At 43.5% G+C, this 11,443-nt stretch overlaps 1 protein-coding gene across 1 annotated transcript in view; it reads left to right on the forward strand.

The window, feature by feature from the left end:
* The first annotated feature begins 2,011 nt into the window (after nt 1-2,011).
* The window catches only part of LOC133423392 (NACHT, LRR and PYD domains-containing protein 14-like), a 43,104-nt gene continuing 33,672 nt past the window's right edge, over nt 2,012-11,443 (forward strand). The window contains exons 1-3 of the mRNA XM_061713573.1: nt 2,012-2,160; nt 3,133-4,410; nt 11,310-11,374. Of these exons, the coding sequence (XP_061569557.1) occupies nt 2,012-2,160; nt 3,133-4,410; nt 11,310-11,374 (1,492 nt within the window). The remainder of the gene's footprint in view (nt 2,161-3,132; nt 4,411-11,309; nt 11,375-11,443) is intronic.

Genomic DNA, 11,443 nt, shown 5'->3' on the forward strand with positions numbered 1-11,443 from the left:
CAACACCCAAGTGAATGTCAGGCCTGGACCAGCAGCAACGACACAAGACACTGGCCCAGTAATAAGTCAAACTCAAACAACACAAATGTTTCCAAACACCTTGAATCTACCCCACAACAATAACCCCTGCAATGATATTATGGACATCATGCAAAGGCAAAATGATATCACTGCACTGTTGGTTCAGCAAAATCTAACATCTGCATTGCCTGTGAGAAATATTCCTGTGTTTGATGGTGACCCTCTTCAGTTTAATTCCTTCATGAGATCCTTTGAAAACTGTGTAGAAGGAAAAACTAACAATGCCAGTGATTGCTTGTCATTTTTGGAACAATACACCAGGGGACAGCCAAGAGACCTTATCAGGAGCTGTCAGCATTTGCCCCCAAGTGTGGGTTATCAGAGGGCCAAATTCCTGCTGATGGAGCATTTTGGCAATGAACATAAAATCGCTTCTGCTTATATGGAAAAAATTCTGAATTGGCCCCCCATTAAAACAGAGGATGTACCAGCGCTGCAATCTTTTTCTCTGTTTCTTCAAGGTTGCTCCAATTTAACACAGCAGATAATGTACATGAAGGAGTTGGATATGCCCTCCAATCTCATAATCATTGTGATGAAGCTTCCTTACAAGCTACGGGAGAAGTGGAGGAGCGTTGCATGTGATCTGCAGGAGCAAAATGGATGTAGAGTAATGTTCACTGACCTCGTGACATTTGTGGAAAAACAAGTCAAAATCCTCTCTGACCCATTTTTTGGTAATATTCAAGATCTGTCACCTGTCAGCCGCAGCAAAGCCCCCAATGTCAGTCACACAAAGCAAAGGAGAAATGGAAGCGCTTTTGCCACCAGTGTCTGCGCAGTAAAGGAAAACAACAAGATCGACATGGACAGTAACATCAAGTCTTCCTCTGCCCAAAACTATAGCAAGTGTTGTCTACTTTGCAAACTTAACAGTCACTCTCTGGATAAATGCTCACAGTTCAAGTTAAAGATGCATCGGGACAAGATAAGTTTCATACAGGAAAATGGAATTTGTTTTGGTTGCCTGAGAGTTGGTCACAGAAGCAAAGACTGCAGGAGTCGTTTGGTCTGTATTGTGTGTAACCAGAAGCATCCATCAGTCCTTCACATTCAGGAAAAGGATAAAGGTACATCCTTAAAGGACGCACAAGCTGTGAGCTCTCCACCGAGTGTTTCACCTGGATCTTCTCAGACATGTGGAGCTATAGGGGCCGGTGATGAGGATGATGCTGTCTTCTCCATTGTTGCAGTAAAGGTGAAATGTCAGATGACCAATGAGGTTGTGCAAACTTATGCTTTTTTGGATCCTGGGAGTTCAGGTACATTTTGCACTGTCAGTCTGGCAAGGAGACTGGGCCTGAGAGGCAAACCAGCCAAAATTTTACTGAGAACCATGGCGCAGAAGAAAATTGTGAGCACCACTGTGTTGTCTGGTGTGGAAGTGTCTGGCATGGATGTGGATGATTTTATTGAGTTACCGAATGTTATGACTCAAGAGACTATGCCAGTATCAAGACTGAACATTCCACAGCAAGAAGATATTGCGAAATGGTCTTATCTGAGGAACATAAAACTTCACCATCTGGATGCAGAGGTGGATCTGCTCATTGGGACAGACGCTCCTAAAGTGATGGAACCCTGGGAGCTGATTAACAGCCAGAGTGAAGGACCATATGCAGTCAGAACCAGAGTTGGCTGGGTAATTAATGGACCACTACGCAGTGGAAAGAGCAGTGGAGTCAAGACGGGCTGTTCCGTCGTCACAACGAATCGTATCTCTGTGGAACATCTGCAAGAAATGCTCATCAGTCAATATAACCATGATTTCAGTGAAAAGACATCAGTGGAACGGTTGGAAATGTCAAGAGAAGACATTAAATTCATGAAAATTGTGCAAAGTACAACAGAACTGAAAAGTGGACATTATTGCATTGATTTACCTTTCAGAGAAGATGATCCTGCATTACCAAACAATCGCTGTGTGGCAATGCAGCGGCTTCAAGGCCTGAAGAGGAAATTTGAGAAAGATGTCAAGTACAAGGAGGAGTACACTTCATTTCTTAGTGACATGTTGGAGCAAGGTTATGCTGAGTTGGTACCCACGGAACAGCTGGAACAAGATGATGGAAAAGTGTGGTACATTCCCCATCACGGAGTACATCACCCTACCAAAGGAAAATTGAGAGTTGTATTTGACTGTGGGGCCATATATAAAGGAACTTCACTGAACCAGCATCTGTTGCAGGGACCACACTTAACCAACTCTCTGATTGGAGTCCTCATCCGGTTCAGGAAGGAGCCTGTTGCAGTTATGGCAGACATCCATGCTATGTTTCATCAAGTGCAGGTACCTGATAAGCATGTTGACTTCCTCAGATTTCTGTGGTGGCCCCAGGGCGACACCGACCAAGAACCAGCAGAATATCGCATGAGGGTACATTTGTTTGGAGCTGTATCATCCCCAAGTTGCGCTAATTATGCCTTGAGAAGAACTGCAGAGGATAATACGTCTGATTTCTCCCCTGAAGTAATAAGTACCGTCAACCATAACTTCTATGTAGACGACTGCCTGAAGTCCACAGCCTCGGGGGGAGATGCCATTCAACTGGTGAAGGACTTGACTGCACTCTGTGGGAAGGGAGGATTCAGTCTCCAAAAATGGGTAATGAACAGCCGGTCTGTGTTGATGTCAATTCCAAGTGACATTAGAGCGACAGAGATGAAAGAACTGGATTTGGACACAGAGCAGCTTCCTGTTGAAAGAGCGCTTGGATTGAAATGGTGTGTTGAGTCTGATAAGTTCATGTTCAGGACTTCAGTGCAGGAACGGCAGCAAACTAGGAGAGGAATTCTGTCTGTGGTGAGCTCGCTGTATGATCCGCTAGGATTTTTGGCTCCTTTCACCATGTCAGCCAAGTTAATGTTGCAGGAACTCTGTAGAAGAAACCTGATGTGGGATGAACAAATTCCCTCCTCCTTCTCCAAGCAATGGTCTGATTGGCTGAGCGATCTTCAAAAGATGAATGCATTCACAGTTGAACGCTGTATCAAACCTCATGACTTTGGCACATTTGTGACAGCGCAAATCCATCATTTTTCTGATGCAAGTCAAGCTGGTTATGGAACAGTGTCTTACTTGAGAGTGGAAGATGGTGATAAAGTGCACGTGGGATTTCTTGTGGGGAAAGCCAGAGTTGCTCCCCTGAAGCAAATCACCATTCCTCGCCTGGAGCTCACAGCAGCAGTTCTCGCTGTCCGAGTGGATGCCATGTTGCGAAAGGAGCTACAGTGGCAGCTGGAGAGATCAATGTTTTGGACTGATAGCACGACCGTCCTAAAGTACATCTGCAATGAAACTAGACGTTTCCACACCTTCGTTGCCAACAGAGTCTCTGTTATTAGAGAAGCTACGGATGTTGGTCAGTGGAAATATGTGAGCACGAAGATCAATCCTGCAGATGAAGCATCACGTGGATTGACTGCTGAAGAGCTTCTCACAAATGGAAGATGGATTAAAGGCCCGGAGTTCCTCCGTTTGTCAGAGAGTGAGTGGCCTGTGCCTGATTTTGAGCCAGCTGTGATTCCTGCTGATGACCCGGAGGTCAAAAAAGAACCAGCAGTGTATGCCATCGTTAAGCACTTAGAAGATCCCACAGACTGCCTCATTCATTACTTCTCATCATGGAGGAGACTTAAAACATCTGTTGCCTGGTTCCTTGAGCTTAAAATAGTTCTTTTGCTTTTGAGCCAAAAGAGAAAGGAGTTTAAGGCTGCTGAGAGTGACAAGGAAACGGGAGCTAAAAATTCTGTGGAACAAAAACTTCAGAGCTTCAAGGCCACACTTCGAAGGAGGATTTTGAACCCGGAAAATTATGAGGAGGCAGAAAAGGCAATCTTTCGTTTTGTCCAGAAGTACAGGTTTGAGAATGAAATTGCCTCACTGACACGTGGCTTGAATAACATCTCCAAGGACAGCCCACTGTACAAGCTGGATCCAATACTGGACGACGGCATTCTCAGAGTTGGGGGTCGTCTTCATAAATTGGCATTACCATCAGAAATCAAGCATCCTGTTATCCTGTCAAAAGACATGCATGTTTCCCAGCTTATTCTACGTCATATCCATCAACAGCTTGGACACGCTGGTAGAAACCACATGTTGCATCGGCTTCGACAGAGATATTGGATCATCAGTGCCAATTCTGCTGCAAGGAGGACAATCACAGAATGTACAGTGTGCAGACGGTACAGAGGAAAACTTGGAGAGCAGAAGATGGCAGACTTACCAGAGGAGAGAGTCATGCCAGACAAGGCTCCTTTTACAGATGTCGGAGTGGATTATTTTGGCCCCCTGGAGGTCAAGAGAGGAAGAAGCCTTGTGAAAAGGTATGGAGTGCTGTTTACCTGCCTCACCAGTCGTGCAGTGCACCTGGAGGTGGCACACACACTTGATACACATTCCTGTATTAATGCTGTGCGGAGATTTGTTTGCAGAAGAGGCCCTGTGTCAAGCATGAGGTCTGATAACGGCACAAACTTCATTGGAGCCAACAAAGAGTTGAAGCAAAGTCTTGCTGCTTTGAATGAAGAGAAGATTCAAGGTGCTTTGGTTCAAGATGGGATTAAATGGAGCTTCAATACACCAGCAGCCCCACATCAAGGTGGTATTTGGGAACGTCTGATTCGCTCAGTAAAGAGCATGCTTTCTTCGGTTGTCGGACAGCAGGCGTTGGATGATGAGGCCCTGCAGACGCTGTTTTGTGAGGTGGAGGCAATACTGAACGACAGACCCATCACAAAAGTTTCTGATGACCCCAATGACCTTGAGGCCCTTACACCCAATCATATTCTGTTGCTAAAGGGAAAACCCATCTTTCCACCAGGACTCTTTGAACAGACTGATCTATACACAAGGAAAAGATGGAGACAAGTACAGTATATTGCACAACTCTTTTGGAAAAGATGGATATCCGAGTACTTACTTGTGATGCAAGAAAGACAACGGTGGACAAGGCCAAGAAGAAACTTCTCTCCAGGAGATATTGTCATCATCGCTGATGCTACAGCTCCCAGAGGATCCTGGATGATGGGCCGAGTTCTGAGTACCAAGTCTGATGCCAAAGGATTGGTCCGTTCTGTGTGCCTTCAAACTAAGACCAGTGTTTTGGAGCGGCCTGTAACGAAGATCTGCCTGCTCCTGGAGGCCACGGCTTAGGATCATGGACATTATTCTCTCTCTTTCTCCCTTACTTCTCTATACTCTGTCTGGTTGTTTCGTTTACAGTATTCCAGAAGAAGACGGAAGAATCACCCCCCGTTAGAGTTAGGGAGAGATAAAGAAAATAGCTCCTTTTAGAAATTACTGTAATTGTGAGTTTACACTTTCCACAATTAGGGGCCGGAGTGTAGGAGCTATTTGTCATTTTTGTATTATTTAATCATGTATTATTTAGTTAGTTTTTTGTGGTTTAGTTTTGGGAATACACTTTTAATTTGTTTATGATATTTAGTATTGATTAAGTTTATTTTGTTACTTAAACATGTTTTATTTTGAACGTACTGGGTAGCTGGAGCGCACCAGGTGAGATTACTTATATGGGTTGGCAGACACAGGTGAGCCAGGCACCTGGGAGGGCAGATGGTTTTTTACCAGGGCAAGAGAGGCGTCAGAGATCTTTGCTCGTTTGTTTGCCAGGAAAATAAACCTTTGGAAACTTTATTTTTTGCCTGGACAATGGACTTTCTGTATCCTGCGTAAATCCACTCCCTAGGTGTCTCAGTGGCCGTTTGATTATTTTAGTTTGATACTTTGAGTTAAATATTTTGTTTTATTTATTTATTTTGTTATAATTCACCTGGAGGACAAATAGCCACTACAGGATCCATGAAACAATGAAATACATACTGAATTAAATGTATATGCTTTAGAATAATATGAACTCACATTTGAGACCTTCACAGACCAGCTGTATTTATACTGACAACACATTTCACACCGGTGGACTCTTTTTACTGACGTGGTGACTTCTGAAACAGCTGCTCCCTGGATTTTCTATGGGGGTGTCAGAGTTCAAATGAGGTCCAGCATCAGCAGATGTGCTGGTCACCTCAGCAGATGTGCTGGTCACCTCAGCAGATGTGCTGGTCACCTCAGCAGCAGCTTCTGTGTCTGTGGTTCCTCTCTGGTCCAGAAGGACCGGAGCTCCGTCACCACATGTCAAATACCGGCTGCTCAGCTGAACAGTCCTGGCTCTGCCGTCTCCTGCAGCCGTCTCTGCTCTGGAGAACATCTGAACATCTGCAAGCAGCAAAACCAACCATTTTAAGGTCCATCTGGTTCTTTCCTGATGATTCTGTTCTTGTTCTTTCTCCCAGAATCCAAAACGTGGCTCTTTGACAGCTGATGCAGGTTCTATGAAAATCACCAGCCGTCGCTGTCGACCCTGTTTTATCTGCTCCGTGACGTCATCTCCACGTGTGTCAGGTTCTTCTTCTGCTGCTGATAAAGTGTCTGAGTCAGACTGTAAAACTCTCTCATCAGTGGTCATGTGATTTCCTCTAAATACAGTGAGGAGGAGGAAGAGGAGGGAGGAGGAGGAGGAGGAGGAGGAGGAGGAGGAGGAGGAGGAGGAAGAAGAAGAGGGGGAGGAGGAGCAGCAGCAGCAGGTGAAAAACACCTGACAGATTCAAAGTTCAGAGTTCAGAGTCCATGTCGACGTGGACGGAGCAGCAGAGGAGACCAGGTGAGTGTTTATTCCTTTTTCTTCTGCTGTTAAAGTGTCTGAGACGGAAACTAGTTCGAAGAATTAATAGTTTATGGTCAGATAAATGTGTCCTTGAGGACTCTTGTTCAGACCTGTATCTGGTCCTGTATCAGGAAAAGAGACTCTGGAGGTTGTTGGGACATTTTTGAGGACGCAGTAACTGATATCCAGCTAACTTCAGGTTTAAGAGTCATGACTTTCTGACATTACATGAGGGTATAAAGGCGGGGGGTTCTGGATGTTACCTTTGTTGATATTTAAAACAGGAGCTTCTTCCTCCTCATAGACGACCACACCTCCCCACCATGAACCTCTGACGTGTGTGTGTGTGTGCGTGTGTGTGTGTGTGTGTGTGTGTGTGTGTGTGTGTGTGTGTGTGTGTGTGCGTGCGTGTGTTTGAGATCATGATTCCAGCTTCAAGTTTGATTTATTTCACTAACTGAGACTTTTTTAAGCTCCTAGTTTCTATCTTCTTCAGAACTTTAGACTCTTCTCTCTGAGACTTGAATTTAACACAAAGTTTCTTTGTCAGTCTGTTTCTCAGCGAGTTATTCAGGGGTTTGTTCACCGATTAAACAAAGGAATTTAGCGTTGAGCTAACAAAGTAGAATTCATGGTTAAACTAACCAACATCTGAAGTCCAACTGTTTCCTGAAAACGGTTTTATGATCTCAGAAAAATATTATGATATTTTTGTGTAGGAAACTGAACAGGAGCAGGTAACGTTCAGGTTGGGGCTCTTTAGTGAGAATCAGTGAAGAAGTGGTTTCCTGGATGACTTCATCAGTCTTTCTTAGAGTGTTTAATGAAACAGTAAATATCTTCTCCAGGTGAAGACTCGGCTTCACAGATCCCACCTGGACAGAAATGTTGGCATCAGGTTAGAGGAGACTCAGCTTCAGTCAGGATCAGTAAAACCTCTTTCTTCCTCCTCACCAGTTTTGACAAAGTCCTTCAGGGAAAGTTGTTAAATTGATTTCATGACTTAGTCGTGTTCTAAAAAGGTTTCTGTCTACAGATTCAAAGATGGTGGGTGTTTGTGGTTCATGTCTCTGAATGACTGAAGTCCAGAAGATGGATGATTGTGTGGAGGAAGAGGAGGAGAGACCAGAGTCTCCAGGATCCATCAGTCCGTCTATGAAGAGTGACCGGTTCAAAGATTTTCCTCTATTCTTCGGTAAAGAACCTGGACCCTCAGACACAGAGTAAGACAACTGCTGTTAACTGATTCTATGACTCATCATGACTTTATATTTTCTGTTCATGGTGGTGTAACCCACACACTAAAAGTGTATGGTCACTAAAGGGTTAACGCTGCGCAAGTCAGTTTTTTGATCCTCGGCAGCACCCGTTGGAACGGCAGACCCGACCCTCCGCTGGTGTGCGATGTAATTAACGGGCATGCGGGAAAAATAAAAAAGAAAGAGAGTGTCCTTGCATGTGAACAGTAAGGTGTAATGAGTACAGGTGAAATTATAAAGAAAAAAGGATAGAAGAGACGATAAAGTGTGCGGGAGAGAGTGCTGTATGGTGCAGTAGTGCTGAGCAAATCGCTTGCATTGACGGAACTCCAACTGGTTTTTTTGAGACCCCCTTCAATTTTATGAGTGAGTCTTCAGAAATGATGGCGAGCCAGACCCACGGACGATGCTTTGGAGATTCCTGTCAGTAGATTGGCCAGCTGCTGTAGGGATTGACAAGATCATCTTGAACTCAGGATTTCCCAGCTAAGGAAATAACACCTACACTTATACCTACCCGGGTAGTGTACATAAGAGACACGGAACAGCACAAGAAACCACAAAAGAACATTTACCAGTACAATAAGAACTGGACAAGTATTAGAAGTGAATTCTTTATTTTATTTTATAGTTTGAAGGAAAGAGCTGTATTTTATTTTGGGTTATATTTTTCCACTCACTGTAATTGTGATTATATACTGTATATATTTTGTTTTGTGTTGGGGTAATAAAATTGTCAGTTGTTTATTAAAAACGATATTCTTTCTTGATCCTCAGAATCTACAGTAGGTCTTAGTAGCTTATACTCTTTTGCAGTCTTCTAAGTACAAGTGCTACAGTGTTTTATTTAGTGATTTAGGTTCTTCAAACATCACTTTTTCCTTCTGGTTCCTGTTTTTCCACCACGGAGTCTTCTGTGTTCCTCAACCATGTGGTCCTGCTGGTTCAGAGACCAGAGTTTGGTTCAGGATGAAACCAGCTCTCCAGATCGATCCAGGAGAGTCTGCAGCAGTTTTAGGACTCTAGTACTCCTTCATGACATTAAAAACTAACAATGAAAGATGTTTTGCTTGTAATAAATAGATAAATTAAATATAAAACAACATAAACTTTCATATAATTGCATGGGATTTAGTTTTAATACATTTTTCATTTATAAACTAGAATCAATCCTATCAAACCTCCTATTGTACTCCTTCTATATTAATAAATCTTTTATTTCCAGTTACAAATGTAACGCACCAGTTGTACCTTAACAAAGCCCCAGGTGCTTTTGTCAGATCACGTTCCAAGTGTCAGAAGATGGAAAATCCATCCTTTATGACAGTGATTCTTAACCATAGGGCCGCGGCCCAACGTTGGGCCGCGAGCGCCCTCTAGAGGGCCGCAAAAAGAATTCAGTTTTGAAAGTGTGGGCCGCGAGGGCCGCGGGACTGCATAGCAACTCCCGACCAAATGAGGAGAAGAAGACACTGAGCTAGCTGTACGTGTAATAGTAAGAGAAATGGTGTGTATTTACAGAAAAAATAATTTATTTTGCACAGAGTATGTTTAGATCCGCCAGGATCAGGGATTCTACGGCATAGGCTCTGCGTCGATTTACGCAGAACCATAATTCAGGCTTAAGGCGGACGTAATTGAAGCCACAATGAGAAGGGGGAAGGGGGGCGTGATTTGCCAGTGATTGCCCGGCGGCGGCTCTGGGCGGGACACCTGGGGCGGACGGGGAGACCTGGGGCTCGCAGCCGAGAAGGAGACGAGACTCCCGGGGGAGGTGGGCCGGAGAGGCGGGCAGGAGAGCCGGAGGAACCGCCCGACTGAGCGGGAGCCGACGCGTCCCCGCGGCCGCGGAGGTCGGCTGCCGCTCGGTCGGCAGCAGGCTCCGTCGTTACTGCTGAAGATGCGCGGGCTGAAGTGTCTGCTGGACTGGACTGTTGTTGCAAAAGCATCGGAAAGTGACTGGGCTGCAGCGCGGAGGGCTGCGGGCTCGTGCCCGTCGCAGTTGATCAGGCTCGGATGAAGCCCGACACGCTGAGTCCTGACAACTGATTAATTTAATATCTTAAATAAATAAAATCTTAAAACACCCATGTTTGACTCCAGATACAGCTGTGAGGCAGCTTTCTCCACAATGGACATAATTAAAACTAAATATGAGCACCTTCTCATGTGTATGAGAACCTGACACCATCCAGACCAGATTTAAAGTCCTGACAGGAGAAGTTAGAGCTCAGTTCTCTCACTGAACGACAGAAAGTAGAGGCATAAGATTATAAGGGGAAGAAAGACAAACTGCAAAACTGTTCAATTGCTAAGATGTGTTTATATTCATTTATTATAAAAATGTGTTGAGACAATTAACAAAGAAAATGGGAAATTCAAACTGCTGGTAGAGAAATAAAATAAGATAGCATTTGAAAAATAAAATAAAATAAATTTTATTTTTAAGAGAAAAAAATATGTGTAATTCAAGTTAAACATGTTAAGTGGCAAATATTTTTGAAATGTACTTTTTTTTAATATAACAGTCAGATGCAGATGTTGATACAACTATGAGGCTACTTGAATATATACACACAAATAATATATATATATATATATATATATATATATATATATATATATATATATATATATATATATATATATATATATATATATATTATGATGTTATGATGCTTGAGTAAATCTTCTCTAAATGGACCTCTTAAAGTTTTAGTCGAATACCCCTGCTATACAATTTTAATATTTAATGGGCCCCGGGCCACTCTGTACTGAAAAAATTGGGCCCCAAGGTCAGAAAGGTTAAGAACCCCTGCTTTATGAGGCTTGAAAAACCAAGACAAGGAAAAACTGCAGTTTCTTGTCTATTGATTAAAGGGGAGGAATGTACAAACTCAAAAGCACCTTACAGTCCGGGAATGAACGGACGAAAAAACGCTTGGAAGAATAAGTGGAAGAAGAAAGGGGAATCTGATCCTGGATCCTAATATCTCGCCCAGGCAAACAGGTTTTCCTCGTTTTTCTGGTGTTTTTCTTTCTTCCACTACTGGCATACACATAAACTTATGAATATAAAATGTATATAAATAAATAAATAAATACATTTGATCTTCCGGAAGCATCAGTTTTATTCGCGCCTGGAGGCTGAATTCAAACAGAAAAGCAGCCGCACTTTTACTCTCTGAGACCACCTGAGCTTCTGGACACTGTTGACACATCTGGATGTTTTTCTACAACAGTCATAAATGACTTTAGTGATGAAGACATGTGTTCACAGAGGGAGGAAGAGGAGAGGAGTTGGTGTGGAGGAGCAGCCGTCCAGTCAGAGCAGAACTGTACCAGGTAAGACTGAACTTCTGTCTGCTGATGGAATCATTTCTGACAACTGGAAAGACTTTTGTTCTGTAGTTT

This window comes from Cololabis saira, chromosome 22, assembly GCF_033807715.1.
Source record: "Cololabis saira isolate AMF1-May2022 chromosome 22, fColSai1.1, whole genome shotgun sequence".
Taxonomy (NCBI): domain Eukaryota; kingdom Metazoa; phylum Chordata; class Actinopteri; order Beloniformes; family Belonidae; genus Cololabis; species Cololabis saira.